The sequence below is a fragment of the Artemia franciscana genome, chromosome 6 (genome assembly GCF_032884065.1).
Source record: "Artemia franciscana chromosome 6, ASM3288406v1, whole genome shotgun sequence".
NCBI classification, from domain to species: domain Eukaryota; kingdom Metazoa; phylum Arthropoda; class Branchiopoda; order Anostraca; family Artemiidae; genus Artemia; species Artemia franciscana.
This window is the reverse complement of record NC_088868.1, coordinates 37,000,512-37,025,575: the sequence shown is the minus strand read 5'-3', so window position 1 is coordinate 37,025,575 and position 25,064 is coordinate 37,000,512. Positions and strand designations below refer to the sequence as shown.

General features: G+C 33.4%; 1 protein-coding gene across 10 annotated transcripts in view; it reads right to left on the bottom strand.

Moving 5' to 3' along the window:
• Window positions 1-5,955: 5,955 nt before the first annotated feature.
• Window positions 5,956-25,064, bottom strand: part of LOC136028378 (septin-7-like) — a 201,454-nt gene continuing 182,345 nt past the window's right edge. For 8 of the 10 annotated variants that reach the window (XM_065706185.1, XM_065706184.1, XM_065706177.1 and 5 more), the window contains 2 exons: window positions 22,448-22,611; window positions 15,138-17,258 (listed from right to left, as the gene is read on the bottom strand). In XM_065706185.1, coding sequence (XP_065562257.1) covers window positions 17,156-17,258; window positions 22,448-22,611 — 267 coding nt within the window. In that variant the 3' untranslated portion in view covers window positions 15,138-17,155. Of the gene's footprint in view, window positions 9,163-15,137; window positions 17,259-22,447; window positions 22,612-25,064 lie in introns of those variants that run through there. The other 2 variants (XM_065706182.1, XM_065706179.1) reach the window with 1 other exon arrangement.

Sequence of the window (25,064 nt, the reverse complement as noted above, 5' to 3'; positions counted from 1 at the left end):
TCCGTGTATGAAAGGGGCTGTTCCCTCCTCAACGTCCCGCTGTTTACGCTAAAGTTTAACTCTTTCTCTTAATTCTACTTTATAAAACAGTAAATAACTTTAGCGTAAAGAGCGGGACGTTGAGGAGGGAACAGCCCCTTTCATACATGGAGTAATTTCTGTTCATTTTAAGTTTTAATGTTGCTCCTTACTTTTAGCAAAAAAATTGTTTTTCTTTTATTTAATTTCTGAATGTTTTTTAATTAATGCTTGTTTGATTTTGGCTCTCCACAAATGAATAAGTAAAACGAAATTTACGTATTAATTTTTTTTTTTTTGCTAAATGGCGTTCTCTTAGTTTTGATCAGAATATTTTGAGGAAAATGGTGGGAGAGGAAGTCTAGTTGCCCTCTAATTTTTTGGTTACTTAGAAAGGCAACTAGAATTTTTAAAGAATGTTTTTATTAGTAAAAATATACGTAACTTACAAATTAACTTACGTAAAACTTCTATATTAGTATATTTGTATTATGAATATGAGGGGTTTGCCCCTTCGTTAATATGCCCCCTCGCTCTTCACAATAAAGCTTTAATTTTGTCCCAATTCTTTAAGATTGACCCCTGAATCACAAAGGCTGTAGAATAAATCGTTGAAATTACTAAAAATACTTTAGCGCAAAGAGCGAGGTATTTAGGAAGATATGAACCAATTATATGCGTAATAATTTCTGTTCGTTTTAAGTTTTAATGCTGATCCTTACTTTCAATGGAAAAAGCTTCTTCATATTTATTTTATCATTGTTTTTTTTTTAATAATGCTAGAAAATCCTGCGCCCCCTTCATGGAATTTCTCTTCTCCCATGACAAATTCCTCCAAGGGAAGATCTTCCCACGTAGCTCCCTCCCCTCATCCCCCCCTAACCAAAAAATCCTCCTGAAAAGGTCTATACACTTCCAAATAACCATTACTGTACGTAAACACTGGTCAAAGTTTTTAACTTGCAGCCCCTCCCCCAGGGACTGTGGGGGAGTAAGGCAGCCCAAAGACATATTTATTATGTTTTTTGACTATGTTGAATAAAATGGCTATCTCAAAATTTTGATCCGTTGACTTTGGGAAAAGCATGAGCGTGGGAGGTGGGCCTAGGTACCCTCCAATTTTTGCCCTCTAACTTTTTGGTCACTTAGAAAGGGCACTAGAACTTTTAATTTCCGTTAGAATGAGCCCTCTCGCGACATTCTAGGACCACTTGGTCGATACGATCACCCCTGGGAAAACATTTTTGAAACAAGTTCCACATTTTTGTAGATAGGAGCTTGAAACTTCCAAAGTAGGGTTCTCTGATACGCTGAATAAAATGGTGTGATTTTCGTTAAGATCCTATGACTTTTGGGTGGTGTTTCCCCCTATTTTCGAAAACAAGGCAAATTATCTCAGGCTCGTTACTTTTGATGAATAAGACAAATTTATAAAACTTTTATATTTAAAATCAGCATAAAAATTCGATTCTTTTGATGTATCTATTAGTATTAAAATTCCGTTTTTCAGAGTTTCGTTTACTATTGAGCCAGGTCGCTCCTTACTACAGTTCGTTACCACGAACTGTTTGAATGTTCCGAACAGAAGAGTAAGGCGTGGCCTCTTATAGTCTCCTTATATCTACCAGCAAGGAGACTTATTTATTTCTTATCGGCTTATACATGAAATAAAATTAGCAAAATCTGCTCTCTAAAATTTGTGTATAAGCTTTTAGATATATAGCATCTTTATGACCTTAATTATATAATTTAAGACGTGGCTTTACGATGCCCTGTATCAATGCCATACAGCGTACTATGAGGGGGTGTTTGTGTTTATTTCCTGTCCAAATAGATTGCTAGATCTATAAACACCACGGTAACGTAATAGATTCGCTTTGCGAGTATGTGATGTATATTATGTTGCAACATGATATATTCAATATATTCATATTCAATATATTGTATCGATATATATTCATATATATATAATATTTCATATACAATATATTATATTCATATATATTGTATTCATATACAATATATCGATATATATATTGTACCGATATATAATATATATCGATATATTCAAGCGGTCAATTCCCATTCATTTTGTTGACATTAAGTACAGAAGGAACCATGTAGCGACATATAAAAATTTGTTTATTGGCAATTTTTAATAAAAATTTCCAATATCCTTCATATAGTTAACCTAGTTTTTTTATTTTGATTTTTTGGTATACAAGGCAGGACTACTGGGTTCAATTATTTGAATGAGCCATATTACTTGTTGCCTTCGTCTGATAAACTTGATCTAAAACCTTGAAGAGAAGAAGAGGAATTTTTATGTTTGGTGCAGGGGTTAAAAGAACATCAGTGGGAAAATTTTAAAATATTTCTTCCAGGAGTGTCAACGGCGATCCCTGAAATCTGACCCATTTCTATGCTCGTCCTTTGCATGGACATCACCTACAAATATACACATCGGTAGAAAAGTAGGCATGCTATACCGTCTTGGAAGCAGAAACATGCAAGGATATATCAAGCTTAAGGGGAGTCCCTGAGGTCCAAACCCCCTCCCAACTCCAGCCTCATATATATAGACATGTTACAAATCTTCGAGTAAACACCATATACGGAGTATTATTGTTAATTTTCAATAATAAATATCCTTCAGGGAAAAATACGTTCCCTTCACTTGACAATGTTGCAGTCAGTCGTTGGCTTCACAATCTGTAATTAGTATGTGATTCCTCTGCAAAACATCTCATAATATTGTATTCGATAGTATATGTTAATGAAGCAGTGATTGGATGTTTACAGAACAACACAAGTATTCTAGGATCAAAATACACACTGACTGACATGCAATACAATTTATGTTTTTTTAATCCTCCGAACATCCAGACTATAAATCGCTTAGTTCGAATTTGAACAATGTACAACATTGTTGTAGCTTAGCTGTTAAGAGGTAATGAGAAGGAGCCCCCTGATATCTTCCACTAATGCAGATTAAAAGTCACTCTATAATTTGAATTCAGCAAGGTTCAGCACGTGGCTCATATGTGTAAAAAATATAGAATGAAAATAAGCCGAGATTTAGTATTTATGGTGATGATAGTGACGAAGCTGTTCGTGATGATGATGATGCATGTTGGAAGACAGTATTGGAATTTGTATGAAATGATCAATTCACATTTACTAGACGTTATTTATTAAACGACCGCAGATTCAAAACTGATAAGTAATTACAATAAACTTATTACTATTTCATAAGCCACATCTAATTCTCTTGAACTCTTTTCATAAATATCATATTCTCTGAATAAGCCTATTTTCATCCAGCAACTTCTATTGAGGTATTTTTGGAATAGAATAAAGACAAACGTGTGGAAGCATCAAATTTATAGATTGCTGAGAAATTGCTCATTTAGACACGCTCAAAGGTATTGTATACCTTATGTTTATGGATCAATTCAAAGGGAAGAATTCTTCTTAGGTTGTACTTACTGGCTTTTTGCATACCTTACACACATCTTTATAGTTCCAAGGACCGCGAAAATCAAAATCGATCATTAAGGTTGGTTGAATGGAAATTGGCACAATCATATATATCTTTAAAAAAAAAGCAAAATTGGAAATCGTTTTTAATAAAAAAAAAAGAAGACCCCACTCGGCTATGCAATTTTTGGTAGTAGTAGATGTACGCAACTAATTAGTTTCGCTTATTTATTTTTACTGGTTAACGTGGCAACACTGACAAAATGTGATACTGCCCTTAAAAACTTCAAAATTATTAAATAACCAAAAGCACAATCAGAGAATCGTCTCGTCTTTATGATCTTGTTTTATGAGGGTGCAAAAAAAAAAAAAAAAAAAACGGTGAAAAGTCAGCGAAACTGAATTAAAAAAAAATATACCACCAAATGGCTTAAGGTGGTTTAGCTTTCCTTTGAAGGTATAGTGGTTTTTGAGAATTGAAATGTTATTCATGTTTAAACTTTTACTGACAAAAAGCTTTATTAAATCTAACTAATTAGTTTTGTTTATTTATTTTTACTGTTCAACGCGGCAACACTGACAAAATGTGATACTGCCCTAAAAGCTTCAAAATTCTTAAGTAACCAAAGGCACAATCTGAGAAAATCGCAGTTTCCAGGTGTGACTTCACCTAAACTGGGTCGGAGTTAAAAAATATTTGTAATTTGATGTCTTTAGTACATGAATTAATTAATTTGTCAGCTAAGTCACTTGTAAAGTTGTTCTCTAGGGTATGCAACACCTAATTTGTGTAAATTCTGATTGGACATCAGCATTGTCCAATCAGCAACGTGGTTAGTAACCAAGTATGAACATCTAATCAAGAATTTTTTTTATCATTCAATCTACCTTCCTTGTTTATTTGACTTCTTTTACAGAAATAAACTAAAAAAGAAAAAAAATCGATGAAAGGGTCTTTCTACTCATCACTCATCTAAGCTCTACTCATCTACTCAAATCAAGGCCGTATCCAGGAGAGGGGGTCTAGGGGATTTGAAACCCCTTCCCCGAAATATTTTTTTCAGAATCGTAAAAACGTAACAAAAATCAATATAATAAAAATTTTGATGCCCTTTTTGAAGTTTCTTATAGGTGGCTAGTTAGTCCTATTCTTACTGCTCACGACATATACGAGATATCATTTTTAGGTTATGTTGTGGTACTAACTCATTTAATGTAAAATAATCAACGGATTAGTAAAAAGGGGAGAAAATCCTGAACATTTGACGGCGTGTATTTTTCTTTTGGGCATTAGCTCCAATTTCCACCGTTATAAGCTTTTCATAATTCTTGACTCGGCCTTTGAATGGGAGATCCTTCTTACCAGCGGCTAAACCACCAGATTTAATCATGAGCATTGCTAAGTCTTCTATTCAAAAAAGATTTTTTCTGCTTATGAATGAATGACTGTATTTTAAGCCATTTTTCAGGCCGTATACATACATATATAACAACAAACAAACTAAATTATGTAACAATCGACTTTCGAATAACAAGACCCTTCCGGACAAAATTTGTCACTGCTACTATATTTATTTTCGACATCGACTTCAAAGTTCCAAGAAGGGGCTCACGACCACCCACCCCAAGAAAGCTCCCTCTTAGCTCATTTAGCCCCTGACACCTGAAAAGAAAATGGTCTAGCCAATCAAGATCACCGCAAATTGGGCAAGTATTCCGCATTTCCGGGTGACACCTATTTTTACAAATACTATGAAGAGGGAGACAGTTTGCTCGCACCTGCAGTTAAGACCTCAGGGATTCTTTTGGAATCCCTAATTTAAAATATAGCTCTTCACCATAATTTTCTTTCACCTTATAGTAAGAACTTAAGCTTTCCGACTGGCTAAGGTCATTCCACCATTTCTGAATTTCTTGGTCTTACAGCCTTATTTGGATATCTGACAGAAAGGCTTTTTGATCTGAGATTGGATCCTCTCCTCCATTCCATGCATACGATAGACCTGTGCTGTCTAGTAGTTTTTTGACATGGAAGGGCCATGACGATTTTTGTCCCAGGGTAAGTAATTCATCATACGCTGCTCTGATGAGTCTTGAGGAGGGACATCGCAGTATTTTCAGCCAAAACTTAATTAATTGGATCTGTTTGTTTTCTCATGGAGAAAAGTCCCAAATCTCCCTTGATGAAAAGTGTGTGAGTTGTAGCGTGCAAACCTAGCATTCGTTTATAATATTGTAGCTGTAGAGTTCCTAATGAATTTGCCACTTCTAGGCCCCATACTTCCCCTCCATAGTGGATGATTGGCCCTATTTTTGAGTTGAACACATTTTTGTGCATCTTTAAGTCACCTATTCCCGTCAAATTACTGTTCCTGAACAGCGTTGCCATTGCTGCTTTTCCTCGATTTGCTTCTCTGTTTCAACTGAATCTAAATTCTAACTGAGTGTAAAAGGTGATTGGTCCGAAATAATATTGTATTTAAAGAAAAAAAAATGGCTAAACCATATACAATACAAAAATAACACCAGAACATACATAATACTGAAAATCTCAGTAAAGACCTATACAATAAAAGGAATGAGACAGAAATGATTCTTGGTCTGAACAGTGTTGCAATATTCTTGTCAAATATATTCAGCAAAGGTTTTAAACATGATCAACAAAAAAATTGCCTGAGTCTATATTTTTTTTGCATATTTTTTGTAAGACCTTTCGCCATAGAATACCTTTAAGTGAATTTTGTTTTGAAGTCACATTCGAGTGGCAAAAAGTGGCATCTTACAACCTGACAACAAAGACTGGATTACAAAACTAAAATTAAGGACGTAGGCTTTCGTAGCCTGTAAACCTATAGACACTAATTGATTGTTTTTGGAAAAGATTTTATTTCCTTAGACCTAATGACTGTTAAATCACAAGGAGAAAGCTAGGGCAAGCTAGAATTTATGTGGATGACAAGCACAGGAAAATGTTGACAACCATACATGAAGACATGACGTATGCAGATATCTCGAAATAGCGTATTGGTACAATAGCGTCAATTAAAAAAAAAACACAGGGGGACACAATTTATTTATCAAATCTAGGGGCAATTAAGAATTTTTTAATGAAAATAACAAAGAGACATTTTTCAATAAAATTGCCCTCTCTCCTCCCCCTCAGAAAACAAAAATATTTTTCAAAATCGGAGGAGGGAAAAACTCGGGGTGGGGGGGGGGGGGGATTTCCACCAAGAAAAACTGACATCACTGATTTGGTAAATTAGTTGTATTTTTCAACAAGAAAACCAGCCATGGTAAGCTGAAGAATTCAGATTACTAAATCTCTTTTAATCTGAAATCAGGTTTTCATCCTCAAATTTTTCGTTAAAAAAAATACTTAAAACCTTCATGAAAAATTGGAGCCCCCCCCCCATATTCAGTTTAGTACGTATACTTCTAGAGGTACGAGGGAAATCTTTTATATGTCAAAAGTCAGTGCGCCTCTGAAGATCCTAATACTGGGACGATTTTATATAGTTTATATATTTTTGAAATAATTTGAATATGTGACCCCCTCAAAAACATTTCCCAGTCCAAAATAAATGGCAGTGCATGTTCCTCATACACACAACTTGTACAAGGGAAAACTAATTTTCAATATGCGTTATATCCTGCTTTTAATTTTTATAAAAAAAGTGAATGACACTCGATAACCATTTTTCGGCAGCTATTTTCATGAGTGTTATTTTGCAAGAATGTCAATCAGACAATGCCGATTAAATGACCAGTAACAGGCCACACTTACACTTACTTTTTCCTGTAAGAGAGAGGACCATGATCAAGCCAAAAATGTCTTAGCGCCTCTAGTTTCCTCTGCCAAATGTAATTCTAAACAATTTAGACCATACATCTACATAACAACTCTGTTTGGTAATACGGAGAACCCGAGTTCGATCCCCGCTGCAGCAAGGTTGGGCGACAAGCTTGTTACTTGTCCCTGTAAAAAACACTCAGCAACTGAAATGTCGACTGAACGCCATATGCACCAGCAATAGCTCAGGAGGATCTTTATCTTTTTTAAATTTATCTACATAACAGTTCCAAATCACATCATTAAAGCACAGTTATCGAAGCCGGTCGATAACAGGGCCCTCAACTTTTCTTCAAGTTTTTCTAAGGGAATACATTATAACAATATGTATTGAACAGGGGTTAAGATAGCTTTAACTGTAAAATAGGGGGCTAACAAAGCTTTAACTGTTCCACCAAGATTTACAAAACTACATTGACTTGTTTTCGATGTTCTAGCCTAATATAGAATAAAGTCACATATTAAACAAAAGACATTGCTAAATTTATACCAAAATAAAGATTTTCTTGAATACTTACAGCTGGGTATCAGAAGGCCTAGTTCCACATTTCATCATTTAGAGATAAAGAACTACATTTTTGAGAAAATGAAGAAAAAAAGTATATATAGGCTACATTGTTAGCTGATTCCACTCCACCACACAAAAAAAAAATTGTATAGTGATGGGATCAACATTCTACCCCATAGCTCACTGAAACACTAAGCTCTCCGGATACGGACTCAGTCGAGTCACGATGGGGGGTGGGGGGGTTAAATCAATATTAGCGGATTTAATTTTTTTCGCTAATATCTTTACGGTACATGACATTCTTCTTAGGCTAAGATTTGAAGATTATACACTGATTGATAGAGGTAATCGCCCCTTAAGGTACTTAAATACTTTATTTATATTCCCATTTACTTAATACTTAAGTGTTAATATTAATGCTTACTTAAATTACTTAATATTACCTAAGTAATATTTAGTTGTAGCTACCAAACACGTTTTGTAACCAATGGTACTTAGGTTTAAGCTTTTTTCAAGCTACACTGTTTCTAGGATTACAGTACCTTAAAAGGTGGTAGAATATATTGACTTGAACTATGCCTAAGGATATTAAGGGATGCTTTTATACAAATATGCAAACCAGCCGGCATGTGTTGGCCAAGCGGAAAACGGTGGCCCCCCCCCCCCCGCGGGAACAAGAAGACATTAAAAATGGATAAAAAGAGGAAAACAAAAAAATAATCCCATTGAATTAGTCCATTAATCACATTTAAGTTAATAATCCCATGGTAAAAATAAAGCTTCCGGAGGCAATTCCCATACTTATTAATGTATTACCGTTACTGATACTATTGATAAAAGAGAGAAAAAAATAGTGGCTAATTAATTATGGGTAACTAATTTGAGAATCCTTTTTTTTTGGGGGGGGGGGGGGGTAGATGGCTCTTCTGATTAAGGTGGGGGTTTCTACAAAGAGTTAAAATGAATAATCTAATGGAGAGTAACTGTTTTTGGCCAATGGCAAAATTTAGGGGATCGACAATTTATTGGCCAAATGCCAATTAAATTTGGCATTTGGAAATATTTTGCAGTTTTTCGATACCCAGCTGACAATATGCCTGACAGACAGAAGAACAAAGAACTGGAAAATAGGACATTGAGCCTTTTCAGGAAACGAGGTATGAAGAGTTCAGGCAGTTGACAAAATTCAGTTGCAGAACTATGGCACAAAAATAAAACAAAAAATACGCATTCTTCAGGGTTATACTTGGGCATTTAGAACAACCCCTTCTTCTTTTTTTTGTTTTCCTTTCCATCCACTTGCCTGAAATAAAGGAAAGCATTAAATATTCCGGCAAAAACTTCTATGAGCATAGTAAAACACTATAAATACCTAAATCAGATATGGCATCAATGACAATGCTGTAGTTTTGGGATTTTCTTGAATTATAACATCAATAGCCCATCAAATTAATCAAATATGAACAAATTTGCACTCAATAAAAAAAAATTTTTCTCTGTTATTTGGGATAGCATTTTTCTAATTATTTATCTTCCCGCTAAACCAACATGATAAATTTTCCAAGATATATATATATATATATATATATATATATATATATATATATAACAGAGACGAGATGCTTTTGCACCATCGCTCGTTTTTCTAAGTAAATTAGTCTGTGCTAAATTCTTCATCTTCCTGATAAAGCAAGATAACCAAGTTTCGAAGTGGCTAAAAAAACCATAAACAGACGCCTTTGCCCCATTCTTCGTTTGCTAAATAAATTAGCCAGTATTGTCGAGTAAGCTGTGCCAAATAAGCTAGTTAGCGCTATTGAATAAATTAGTAACAGAAATTAGGACTGAAATAAGCAAAAAAAGTTCCAGAAACTTGAGGCTAGCGTTTCAAACTCAGGCATTACCCTAGGTTCATAAATCTGCGTTTTTGGGCAAAAAAGGCGGTTTTTAAAAAAGACAGGTTGTTTTTATAGTAACCATTAACACACTGTTACCACGCCGAACATTACCACAAACTATTTGTGGTAAACGATAAACGATGTGATAAATGATAAACGATCACTGTTTATGAAATAAAATCTTGTATGGTCAAATTTCCCAGCCCCACATCCTACCTTCAATGTTCTAGAGTTGTAGTTAAAGATACAGGCCAAGAATAGTCCTCAGAACTTTCAGATAAACCTCTTGTTCTGAGTTAACAACAGACTGTTTGAATGGTATACTTTTCTATTAAATTCATTTCAAAATAAAATGTAGTTACCGCAACAAGAATTATGCTCCTAGCTCCATTGTTGCCAGACAGCATAAATTTACACCAAATGGCTAGTAAAATTTTATTTGGTAACATATTCTTTTCGAATTTAAAGGCCTAAAACCATCACAGTAAGAAAAGTTCCTCTTCCAAAGTAGATTTGGAAGCATCCAATTAAAAAATTAGACTATTACTTGCCTTGTGTACAGTCTGGTATAAATTCCTACTCCCATGAGCACACCTAGGAAAACTTGTTTTCAAAATGACAAAAAACACTAATGGGGGTTACATTTTTGTTGAGCAGGGGAAAAGAACTCGTTTTACCCCTTCAGACGTAAATTTTCCTCAGATTTGCGTTTGCCCTCTTAAATAGTTGCCTGTATAATTAATTTTAAAATTTTAATATTAACTTTGAGTACATCTTTTTTTTCTGATTTGTATATATTGACGCAATATAAATCAGCAATCAAAGAACTTAATACAAATTATTTTTTTTAATTTCACCTTTATTAGATTTATCTCCCTTAAGGCTGTTTTGCAAGACGGTTATGACCCCTCCAAGATTTTTTTTGAATTTACACAAAACATTTACTAATTTATTCCATCCGAATATCTTGTTTATGCTTACCCTCCCCCAGATGCTTCTTGCGCGAACTGAAGAGTCTAGTGAGATTTATCACGACCTTATTCGCCAATAATCTAGGACTAAACGGAAAGCAAACCGTCCTCTGTTGGGGTAAAAGGATGTCAAAGAAATATTTAAGGGAAGTGGGTTTTTTCCGGAGGGTGTAAAGAGGGAGGCTTTGAATAGATTAGGGTGAATGAGGAGCATGCGTAGGCATGTTGGACTCAGGCGGCTTGGTACTACGGTGAATTGTTAGTGGTAGCATATTTGATGAGCTCCTATGGCTCCCGTCTCTTCTAAATATCAAATTTCATTAAGATCCAATCATCCGTTCGTAAGTTAAAAACATCTCATTTTTTTGTAATTTTTCTGAATTAACCGTAAACCCACCCAAACCCTCACCCAGATAGTCGAGCCGAGAAAACAACTATTTCTAATTTGATCTGGTTTGGTCTCTGGTAACCCTGCCAAATTTTATCGTCCTAGATTATCTGGAAGTGCCTAAACTAGCACTTTTATATAACCCAATTTCATGTTTCATGTCTCTAGGGTATGAATTTCTGAAACCCCTAACAGGACCAGATCCAAATGTCTAAATTTGTCACTGAAAATGTACATGCGATAATTGTTTTTAAGGCTGTAACGTTGTAAGTTGCGATTTTCATATTATTTAAATCACTGAAGTTTGTATGACCACAATAAAAGCGAGTTCAGGGTCCCACCGGTACTGGTCAGGGATTAATACATTTTCTCAAATCTACATCTACACGTCTTCATCAATCTAAATGAAGCGGTAAAGCCGGCTTAGACCCACACAAATAAGAACTCCCTGTGACCTCCAGTGGAATGGTCACAACATAGTTTTCCACACATGAAAATAATCTTCAATCAACGTCCTGCACAAGACATCTCAAGCCTAACCTAAAAATATTTTACAATAAAGAAGCAGCCCATTATAAACACCTTAGTTAGAAGAGGATGTTTCATCCCCAAAAAAGCCCACCAAACCAAACAAAAACCCAGACTAATTATCTATTAATCGGAATCCAGGGCAATGCTGTGTCGTATGCTAGACTGCAACTTCCTCGAGGGTCGCCACTCCTCAAGGTCACCCTCCACCACCGTTTTCTGTCACGGTTCTGGTTTGGCAAATTCGTGAAAGGTTAACCCTGACGCAATTAGAGGCCACGTGAGCAGGATTTACCTTGCGAAGATATGTGCGGAGGAAGGTTATGACAGATCGAATGAAGGTTATGGAGAAGCTTATGACAGATCAGAGACCCCATACTATTTCAGAACTCCGGAACAGCAATAACCATTTATTCCCAGCCTAATATATATATATATATATATATATATATATATATATATATATATATATATATATATATATATATATATATATATATATATATATATATATATATATATGTATATATATATATAATATATATATATATATATATATATATATATATATATATATATATATATATATATATATATATATATATATATAATATACGAATTTTTTTAGGGCTGTATCATGTTTTCATCAATGTGGTCGCACTTAACCACGCAATAAGCAAAATTAATAATTTAAAATTGACGAGCACTTTTTGTCTGTAAAACTTCAATTATTAACAATCAATATATATATATATATATATATATATATATATATATATATATATATATATATATATATATATATATATATATATATATATATATATATATATATATATATATATATATATTCTGCTCCTTACATTCAGTTGAAAAAACTTTTCATATTATTTTTTCATTGGTTTTTTAAATAATGCTAGAAAATCCTGCGCCCCCTTCATTGAAATTATCTTCCCCCATGACAAATTCCTTAAAACGAACAGAAATTACTCCGTATATGAAAGGGCCTTTTCCTCCTCAACGCCCCACTCTTTACGCTAAAGTTTGACTCTTTCTCTGAGCTCTACTTTTTAAAACAGTAAAACACTTTAGCGTAAAGAGTGGGGCGTTGAGGAGGAAAAGGCCCTTTCGTATACGGAGTAATTTCTGTTCGTTTTAAGTTTTAATGTCGCTCCTTACTTACAGTTAAAAAACTTATTTTTTATTTAATTTCTGAACGTTTTTGAATTAATGCATGTTTTGATTTTAGCTCTCCGCACATAAACAATTAAAACAAAATTTGTATATTTTTTTTTTTTTTGGCTAAATGTCTTTCTCATAGTATTAATCGGAAGGTTTTGAGAAAAAAGGAGCGGGGAAGGTGGTCTGGTTGCCCTCCAATTTTTTGATTACTTAAACAGGCAATTAGGACTTTTAATTTATTACGAATGTGTTCACTAGAGAAAAATATACGTAAACTACGAATTAACTTACATAACGAACTTCTATATCCGCATGTTTTTATTACGTATATGAGGGGGCTCACCCCCTCGTCAATACCTCGCTCTTCACACTAAAGCTCAAATTTTGTCCCAATTCCTTAAGAATGGCCCCTGAATCACAAAGGCCGTAGGATAAATAGTTAAAATTACAAAAAAAAACTTTAACGTAAAGAGCGAGGTATTACGAGGAGGTGAACCCCTCATATGCGTAATTATCTCTGTTCCTTTTTAGTTTTAATTCTGCTCCTTACATTCAGTTGAAAAAAACTTTTCATATTTATTTTTTCATTGGTTTTTTAAATAATGCTAGAAAATCCTGCGCCCCCTTCATTGAAATTATCTTCCCCCATGACAAATTCCTTCATGGAAAGATACTTTCACATACCCCCATCAACTCCCCCCCCCCCTAAACCAAAAAATCCCCCTGAAAACGTCTGTACACTTCCCAATAACCATAACTATATGTAAACTCAGATCAAAGTTTGTAACCTGTAGCCCCTCCCACGGGGACTGTGGGAGAGTAAGTCGTCCCAAAAGACAAAAATATTAGGTTTTTCGACTATGGTGAATAAAATGGCTATCTGAAAATTTTGATCCCGTGACTTCTGGGAAAAAATGAGCGTGGGAGAGGACCTAGGTGCCCTCCAATTTTTTAGGTCACTTAAAAAGGGCACTAGAACTTTTAATTCCCGATTCCATATTTTTGGGAAAATTCCAAACCTTAAGATTTCACGTCAGCTCTATCGGAACATAATTATAATTATCTAAATAATTTTATTTTGTTTGAAAATGTATTTTGATTTCTAGGGACCAAGGTTTAAAGCAAATTTTCAGGGAAACAATCGAAATTAATGAAAATAAAAAAAAAGAATATTCAAGAGCCAATTTATGATAATTTACTGAGGTGAAATAAAATAAAACTCATTTCACCTATGAGCTACGACCTCTGTCTACCTGATATATCAGATAAATCTAATGAACTGGAACCGGAAGGGTCAAAGAGATTTGCTTCAGTTTATTGGGTATAAATTTTGCTTGTTTTTATTGATGTCTTTTAGTTTTACTGCTGATGATGAACACTGTATATGTGTTCGAAATATCCAGTTAAAGTTTTTCTATCCATACTATCGATTATAAGGTTTCATCCCTGTTTTGAACTGTTATACTTTCGTCATGCAAAGGCAGTGTGGTCTTCGAAGTTATCTACGAAAACTTTTTAAAACACAACCAGTTATATAGTGTCAGTAGGGAGGCCCAAAAAACAAAATTTGCTATTATTACAAATAATGATTCTCAATTTTAACAAGGGATTACAATAATCCAAAAACCTTCTATGCTACGATAGTTTTTAAATATAGCGATCTCTCTCTCTCTCTCTCTCTCTCTCTCTCTCTCCCTCTCTCTCTCTCTTCTCTCTCTCTCTTCTCTCTCCTCTCTCTCTCTCTCTCTCTCTCTCTCCTCTCTCTCTCTCTCTCTCTCTCTCTCTCTCTCTCTCTCTCTCTCTCTCTCTCTCTCTCTCTCTCTCTCTCTCTCTCTCTCTCTCTCTCTCTCTCTCTCCTCTCTCCTCTCTCTCTCTCTCTCTCTCTCCTCTCTCTCTCTCTCTCTCTCTCTCTCTCTCTATATATATATATATATATATATATATATATATATATATATATATATTTAAGTGTGTATATATATATATATATATATTATATATATATTTAAGGTGTATATATATATATATATATATATATATTTAAGTGTATATATATATATATATATATATATATATATATATATATATTTAAGTGTATATATATATATATATATATATATTTAAGTGTATATATATATATATATATATATATATATATATATATATATATATATATATATATATATATATATATATATATATATATATATATATATATATATATATGTATATGTATATATATATATCAGTGATAAAATAACAAAAGCTTTCCCAAAGCGTTAGTTCTTAATGCAGACAAGCACAAAAATAATGTTAGTTCAAAAATTTATTCTAAAAATAAGCAGTTATACAAAAAGGATTGACAACGTGCACATATATAAGCATTAATCCTGCAATCAGCAAAGCAAGGGAAAATACAAGGGAATAAAACAGGGCAATGAGTGGGAATTTTTCAATATTTATCCTGCTCCTCCCATGAATTCTCGAACTTAGCTTTCTCTTTATTTCTCGCATGAAAAAAAAAAAAAATTCAACAGTGCGTCTTTGGGTCTCAGAAAACCAGCTACTTATGCGACCAAATTGAAGCTATTCAGAAGGAGAGTTGAAGATTGTGTTGAAACACTGGAAAATCTGAGGCTTGAATCATAACAAGATAGGTGTGACCATTTAATAATGTCTGGAAAACATTGCCTCCCTCCCTTCAGCACCGAAATATCTTTCGTAAGTCAGGTTGTCAAAATGTCAGGTTGTCTAATTCCCAATTTCTCCTTAAATCGATTACATCCCTATTTAGAAGAATTGAAAAAGAACGCAAATTCAAATACTTGAAAATTTGGCTATTTGGGCCAAATAAGCATTAACCGTCTGTCCCTTAAACCTGACAAACCAAAAAAAAAATACAAGGTTATGAATTAGCATTTCGAAGCAAACAGTGCGGGAGGGGGGCATCCAAACTACATTATTTGATATTTCCCATAAATCCAGGTCAATTATGCCACGTTGAGCAACCAAAAAAAGCTTATTTTTAAGATGTGTTTTTGAAATACATACTTATTTCAACTAACAGCATGCTCGTACAGTTGAAAATAAAATATTGTAAACTAAAAAAACCGATTCAAAAATATTTGTCTTAACTTTTATTGCAGAGATTGATCACAAATTAAAATTCTACCCGCAACGGGCCTTACGGATTTTGCTCATTAACATATATTTATATTTAATTTAAATATATATTTATATATAAATATTATAAACATCAGTTGTTTAATTGTTTATCGAGTGCATTTTCGGCCATTTTCAACTGTATTCCCCTAGTCCAAAAAAAACAAAAAACATTCACATGTGTTTGCCTAAATTCTTATGCAAATATTATTCAAAAGTTGAAATTCTACCAACAGCAGCTCTAGGGATTTTTTATGTATTACTATTTATATTTAAATATTACAACCATAAATAGACTTAATGGTTTTTTGGGTCCAGTTCCAGCTAATTACAAACCCCCCCCAAGTATGATATCCACCAACATGGTGGTCTTCATACTCCTCAGAGAGTCTGAACAAAATCTACATTTCATTTATTTATAGGGGATTACAACTTGAGTAGGTGAGACACATATTTAAGCAGTTCCGTTATTAAAAAAAATTAAAGATATTTCATTCAAATTATGAGGTTTACATATATTGGGCTTCTTAGTGTTTTGTTTGTTTGTTTTGGGTGTATTTATGATTAGGTTCGGATCTCTTCTTTTTCAAATTTTGTCATTAAGTATTTTTCTCTTCATGTGGGGTTCTTCTCGAGCCGATTATTTATTATGTTATATGATTAGTTTCAATAAGAAAAAATTTACAGCAACATTAAGTTAGCCCCCAACAAAATTAAAAAAAAAAAAAAAAAAAATCTCAGTCGGAATATATGTCTGTGTATCTTGCTCGAAATTTTTCGTCAGGTTGGAGGAAAATGATGAAATTTATTGTACGAATCAATTTCAAATGTCAATAAAATGTGCGAGGCGATACAAAAAAATAATAAAAATGAAGAGCTCGAAGACCGAAGTTTAAAATGTAAGTAGGCATAAAGTATAAAGAGATCATCAAAATGAGAAAAATCCCAAACAAATAGACAAGGCCCTATCCAGGATTTTTTCTCGGGGGACAGGGGGAGGGGGCTACAAAAAACTTTAAAAACATACATAATTATGAATATACATTTTTGATACGGTTTTAAAGGTGGAACAACTTTTCGGGGGAGGGGTAAAACTGCCCTAAACCCTCTCCTGGATACGGCCTTGTAAAAAGATAAAAAGCTCGAGCACCAAAGAAAAAAAAAACACTATTGATGTTTGCATTCCTCAGGCTTTGTTCCCTTTCTCATGGACAAGGTTCTGCCAAATTTCGGGGATTTTTTGGGCAGTTGAAAATCCGGAGAACTGGATCTACAAATATGACAATGCTGATCGTCACATACTAAAGCAGTATATAAAAAAAGATTCAAGAAAGAGAAGAAATATGTTTACTAAAAAAGAATAAGTATTAATTCATGCACAATATGGGCATAATTTAAGCCTGTCGAAAACCAATCAGGCCAATTCCACTCTTTAAACAAATATTTTAGCTTCAATTACGCTACACTGACTCATTGATTATGCAGTCGAAATGACATTCGTCAGAAATAAGGCCTATTATCTTAATTAATGAAATAATCATTAATTATTTAATAATAATTAATAATTAATTATTATAATTAATGAAACACCGGTTCGACATCAAACACCATATTTTTTTTTTTACTTTTAATATATTTTGTTATTATTTTTTTATGATTATTTAAGAACCTGTATCGACTAGACTCAATATGGCCTATCTAAAGCACGTAGCCAATAAAAAATCCCATATAAGCGAGCAAACAAAAATTTTGGACTAAAATTTCCTAAAGTCAAAGAAGCAATAGATATTTTTTGAAGTTTCTCCAAAATTTTTCTCAGAATGGGGAGGGAAAAATTCAACCTCCTTTATAATTGCCTACAACCAACAATCAAAACCTAATTTTCAGGCACATTTCTTCAGATGATTGGTGCATTAAAATCAAAAACAGCAATGAATTCCCTTTTTGAAATGGCTCCTTTTTTTCTTTGTCCGATTAGTCCCTGAGCGAAAGAAGAGGGGGAGGGTTTGACCTCCTTTACAGAACTACAGTTTTGAATTGGATAAAAATTCGGTATTTTCTCAACAGATAATCGGGCATAAAAATCAAAAGCAGCAATAAATCTTCTTTTCGGAAACTATCCCATGACCCCCCACCCCATTTACTTGGTCAAATTAGTATCTAAACAACTGAGGACGGAGGGGAGTTTGATCTAGGATTTAAAACTGGAATCGTCTTTTCGAATTTCCTCAGCTGTTTTCCGTTGACTTGGCTAAATTGGCACCTTAACAGGGTGCTGGACGGGAGGAGGAGAGGAGGAGGAGGACGGGAGCAGGAGGTCAGCTTTTAGACACCAAAATTTGTCTGGTATCTCTTGTCCATTAGATGATTGGTGCACTATAATTGACAATACAGAAGCAATGAAGTTCCTTTTTTAAATGTGTTCATAATCTGTTTCTTACTTGGTCAAAAATATTATATGATATAATATAACTATTATAATAAGTTATGGAATACTCGCTTGGTAAATAATAAAACCAGTGAAAATAAAGCTAATATCAATGAATTACAATGGTATTCCTATTTCACGAGCCAGTTTTCTGAACCTGCTCCTAAACAGTGTGAGAAATTTGAAAGGGTGCCAGGTGTTTCTGTAATTAGTACTATATATATATAGGTGTCGTTAGATTTTTATGTGTTAGATTTTTTATAGAAAAAATCTAATGGAAGAAGAAAAAAATCAATGGGTTATGGTATGATTTACGTGCCCTTTATTTACTCAATCCATCTTATTATGGCGAATTTGTCATCTTTCATTACCTTATCAAATGATTTTTTGCAGTGGTGTAGTACCTGATTCTTTTCGTTTAGGTCATAAAATCAGATCATAATGTTTTTATGGTCATTTTAGGCCAAAATTAGGTCATAATATTTCCCCGATCCTTAAAAAAGGCAAAGATCCAAACGACCCTTCGTCGTACAGACCTATTACTGTTTCATGTGTATTCGCTTAAGTTTTTGAGCTTATAATTAATATAATAATTTATTGTATATATTAATGCTAATATATTACAATTTATGTGAGCTTACAATTGGTAGTCTACGTTCTACTTGTTATATGCCTCTCTACCAGTTTGGAATCCAACCCAAACTTGGATGTTGCCATGCTCTAGGGTGTATATGTAATTTATTAATTGATGCTGATGATTGTGATGGGACCCTAACCCTTGGAGCGTATGATGTTAGTAGAGTGTTTGACTCTGTATTGAATCCCCAAGCAATGAATGAGCTCTTGAACCGTGGAGTATTATCTGATTTAATTAAGGCTATTCTTTTCATGTACCAACATATGAAAACTTTTATAAAGATTCCTGGAACTGATATTTTGACTAATGAAATGTAAATTAGTATTGGGGTTAAAGAGGGCTCGATTATTTAATCCCCAATATATAATGACGCACCGCTGCCGGCTGATTGCCAAGTCTCTCCCTGTTGCGTTTACAAAGGTATTGATTTATGGACACGTTGTTATGCAGATGATGTTCTGAATGTTGCCAGGACGGTTGAAAATTGTTGTTGTGATATTTTAAAAAAAAAAACGTGAAATTGGTTTATCCCTAAATGCAGCAAAATGTGATACTTGTATTTTCAATGAGTTAGGTGCTACTAGAGGTGATAATGCACCTATAGGTTAGAATGGTACTAACGTTAAGCCTTGTGATAAGTTGAATTGTCTTAATCTCCCCATTGGAAAAATCTTCAGAAAACCAAATTATTGATGTTAGAAAATATGGACAGTAAAATCCGTTGTTCTTATGGCACGATAAATAGTTCAAAATTCCATTTAAATATTCCATTTTAAAATAAGTTCAAAATCCCATTTAAATATTCCATTAAACATTCCATTTAAATTCAATTTAAATGTCCTTCTTGCAAAGGTTTATGATAGTGTAGTTGTGCCAAATATTTTGTGTTTACCAAATATTTTACCAAATTTTTGGCCATTTTTCCCAATATTTAGTCAGTCTGATCGTCTTAAAAAGAACCTTGTATTTTTAGATATGCTAAGCTTCTGTTAAGAGTCCCACCCTCCTCCCCATGAACCCATAACACGTCCCTCATGAGGAAATATAATTTGTCTGATCCATATGCTAAGCTATGTGAGCTTAGCGCTCAAATGTCCAGTAAGCAACCTACCCATGAGTGGTAAAATATTATTTTCAATGTTTGGTACAAATGTTTAATGTCATTTTTGAGTGTTGATTCTCTTTCTTCTTTTTTCCCCTTTTTGTACGATGGGTTATGAATAAATAAATATATACATACATATTTTGAAATTGGCTCTAATTCAACTAAATTAAGCTGATATTTTTTTAGAATAAACAAATAATTAATTAAAAATAAAATTAAAGCTAATAAAAAAACAAAGCTAAAATTTATTTTGATAAGCAGCAAAACACAAAACCCAAAAAACATCATCCTTTTTGTTTTCTTTTTACTGAAAGCACATAAAGCCATAAAACTGAAACAACACAGAACACTAAAAAAAATAAACTGAAAACAAATATTTGCCTTTTCTAAAGAGCAAACGTCTAAGATAAATTTAATTAACTTAATAAATTGAATTATAATTATCATTATAGAATGGACATAAGCAGGCTACAAGATAGAATATATGGGGCGGATTAATTTTCCGTTTTAACAATAAGAACTATCAGTCTTTTTTGACAATCCATATAACAGTCTATTTTTAACAATCTAACTTTTTTAACAATCTATGTATTTTTTTAATAGTCTATTTTTAACAACCTATATCATCATCAATCGTTTTTTACAAGCTATATAATTGGCTAATGCCCATAACGCTCAGATCTGAATACAATCAAGTAATTTAACATAATATATATCTGAAGCCACCCTATCAAGCAAGCGTTATACAGTCAGTAGGGATCCAATCGTCACAAAAGAGTATACACAATGTCTTTACTATGTTGGTATACAATATTTAGTTCACTACATCCATACTTTTTTAGTTACTAGACCCATCTATTTTAAGTTACTACACCCATCTACATCCTGACTACATCCATCTACCCTACATTCATCTGCATCCTGACTGTTCACTACATTCGTAATATTTTAGTTACCACATCCATCTATTTTTAGTTACTACATTCATCTACATCCTGATTACATTCATCTACACTACACCCATCTACATCGTGACTGTTCACTACAGCCATCTTTTTGTAGTTACTACAACCATCTATATCCTGACTACATCCATCTACACTATATCCACCCATATTCAGAATGTTCATTACACCCATATTTTTCTTCACAATATCCATCTTTTTTTCTAATAAACTACCCAAATCAGAGAAGCTTACTGTACAGACATTTTTACTACATTAATCTATTTTAGTTCATCCTTTTTATTTATTTATATTTTCTCATTGTATTTTCTTTTACCTTTTTATTATTTATAATAAAATATTTATTTTATATATTTAAAATAAAAAATTTATAATAAGCTTACTGTACAGACATTTTTACTACAAAAGCATACATACTTGCATTGTTATTGGCGTTTCTGAGTTCAGACCTTACTGCTTTAACAGGCGGATCCATTTTGGGGCAGGGCAGCGGCAGTAGGAAGAAATTGCCCCCTTCCCCGCCGCTACATTTAAATCTTACGCAGAAAAATACGTCTTCTTTGTGTTTTCATTGAAAAAAAATTAATTGAAGATCGATAATAAACTGACAATCCTGTCTTTTAAGGTCTTTTGATCCCACTTTTATTGTAATCTGCAATAAAATGTAAAAGAAATTTTTTTACATTTGCAAATTTTTTTACAAATTTTTACCCGACAAAATTTTTAAAACCGACAAACTTCCATTTTAAGCGAAATTTTAACATGTTGGTAAGCATAGAGTGTCGGGTAAAACTTCCAAATTTTAAGCTTATTCGTGTGTTTTTTCCACTTTTTTCTTTTTATTCCGTTTATTTTTTGTTATTCCGTGTATTCCGTTTTCGCTAATTTTTATCATGTTTTCTACTTATAGCCTTCCAACAATTTAAATGACAGTAATACAGTTCAGGGGTTGTCATGGTTAGGTTTGTTATTCCGTTTTCACCAATTATTAACCATGTTGTCACTTATAGCTTTCCTACAATTTAAATCGAGAAAAATACAGTTCAGGGGTCGACCATGGTTAGGTTTGTTGTTCTGTTTATTCCATTTTCAACAATTTTTACTATGTTTTCACTTATAGCTTTCCTACAAGTTATATCGACAGAAATACAGTTCAGGGGTTGTCCCTGGTTGAAGACAGGATCTATAGATAAAGTAAAAATTGGACAAAAAATATATATCTATGGCTTTCCTTAAGTTTAAAACTTGTTATCACCGTAAACTTCCTAAATTTTAGGGTTCAACTATGATCAGAACTGGTAAGACTAAAAAATGGATTACTCACTCTTTTGAGCTAGATTCTAGCGATTTTCTTCTTAGTTCAGCGAGGGTGACACCATTGCTATTCTCCCACTCTTTAACCTCAGCTTCAAATGCCGCTCTCTTCTCCATCAGTTCAACCTCTTGCTGTTCCAGCCCCTTTTTCATTTGCTCATGACGTCGATGCATCTACAGCGTAATTAAAATTAAAAGAGGGTTCGTGAGCAAGGGAGGGGGAGGCTTTTGTTCTATAGCCCCCTTCAAATCTTCAGCCTTTTACGATTTCTAATTATTACTTTTAATATATTTCAGAAACTTGATATATTTTTGTTGTTTTATGCAAGTTATGGGCCCCCTCTTCCCCCCAAAATACACTCTGTGAGTTCAATTTCAAAGGACACATTTTAGGCAGCTCGGCCTACTCTACTCTACTCTAACTCTATCTAACTACTCTAACTCTATTTCTTCTGTACATGATGGTGTTACATCTACAAAGTAAACAATAAATATAATATCATGTAAGCAGGGTGAGGGTTTTGACCCCCCCCCAACAATAAATCTTGATATTTAAAAATTGTCTTCCTATAATCTGAATAGCTAACATGTTACTAATTTTACGAAATCCAACCCTCCCCCCCCCCATTAAAAATTTATTCCTTGGCCTGAGGTTACAATCAAGTAGGACAAATGAAGGTGCCAATGGGCATAAGAGGTAAGTTTAGTAGGGTAAGGTCCATTATTTTCAATTTTTCCTGCAATTAAGCATTAAAAATTTTACGAAAGAGGCAGTTTTTAATATGTAAAATATACCATATTTTATTAAAAACTCTAAAGTTTAAATTAAATTAAAAACTCTTATTTAATCAACTTGTATTAAATTTATTAAATTTTTATTAAATTTAATTATTTAATTAAAAACTCTTTGACTGACATAAAGAAAGTCAGTCAAAGGACTTTCTTCCTTTTGTACTAATATATCATAGCTATGGTAAGTTCTTCATACTATGGTAAGTATGAATACTATGGTAAGTAACTTACCATACTATGGTAAATTTTTCATCTAAGTAGGACCTGTTTCTCTGACTAATCCTAATGAAAAATCACAAAACAAGATGAAAATATAATACTTTCGAAAAAAATATGGGCTATATATTTGCCCATTAGGGAGAAGGGGGTTAAAGTAAAGCGGGTCTGCATCCAAAATGTGTTAGGTACAATTATTCTACGTATTATGAAGTAAGAATTGTTTTCTAATTTCACACTGTTCAAACACTTTACCCTTCCCCCTAATGTGCAAATATATATTTGCCAAATTATATATTATAATTTAAATTATATATTTCCCATCTATTCTCTCCCTTGTCTTTTTTTCTCACGCTAAGCTGGAAGAAACTAACGAAGAAACCAGTTCTACAGTGCGTCAAAGGATGAAAAGCTTCACATAGGCGCTACAACATATAATTACCTTATATGTACTATATGTACCTTATGTACCTTATAGGTACATATAAGTACCTTATGTGTTATATGTGTTTCAATGGACAGTCTCAAAGCTCTTCAATGACCTTCATTATATTTTATTATTTTTGCAAATGTAATTGATTATTACTTTAGAAAAATTGTATTACAGCCACAACAAAAGCTATAGTTACTATTTTTAATTGCTCCATTTTTAATGTTTAGAAAAAGCTTTTATCCATCGCTTCAGAGAGGCGCCAGCCAGACTGTCTTAAAGAAACAATCTAGGATTACACAACCGCGTATCTATTACAAACTTGAAATGAAAAAAAAACAATGAAATATGGAACAGTCACAAAATCAAACATATTTTAAGATGTACCCTTTTCAATAGAACAGTAATTTAAGCAGCTTCATCATTTAATTTTTAGCAGAGTTTTCAGTGGGCTAGACATGTCTATGCAAAGGTGGATGTTTTCCTCTGATTTTGGCACAAAGGGAGCCCACCCTCCACATGGAAATTTTTTAAAAAGAACATAAAATTCACATTCCTCGTATTTTGACCTATATCTCTCTGGGCCAGGCTAGCTCTAAGATAAGCCCTGGAATCAATTTTTAGGGATTTCATATCTACTAGCAATTATAATTGAGAAAATTTTACACCCCGTGCGAAAAAGTTCAAGAGAACCAACCGATAAGGGAAGAAATCTTGAGCCCTCACTCTTTCCAAGTCTTGCCATCTCTAGGGCTGGCCTTAGAGATTATCCAGAACGGCTCAATTCTGGTAGAACCGTAAAACCCGTACTTTTTTAGAACTCCGAGAGATTCTTGAACAGAACGATGTGATAAAGGAAGTATTAATCAGCCTTCAGCCCCCCCCCCAACCATTCTGAAAAGAACATCTAAAGTTAAACACAACAATATATCTAGTCATTACTTAAGAGAGACTGTTGAGGCACAAGGGCCTTTAAATTGAATGAAATGTATTAAGATCTTTAAGATTTTAGCCTATTGAGCGAGGGTTAAAGAAGGGGCAGTCCGCCCCCCCCCCACCTGTCATTTTTGCTCGTTATAAGTTTAATGCCGCAAGGTTTAAGCTTAATACTGTTCCTTACTTTCGGTTGAAAAAAAAACTTGTTTGTTTGTTATTAATATGGTCAACTTGCTGTGGCATATATACTGTG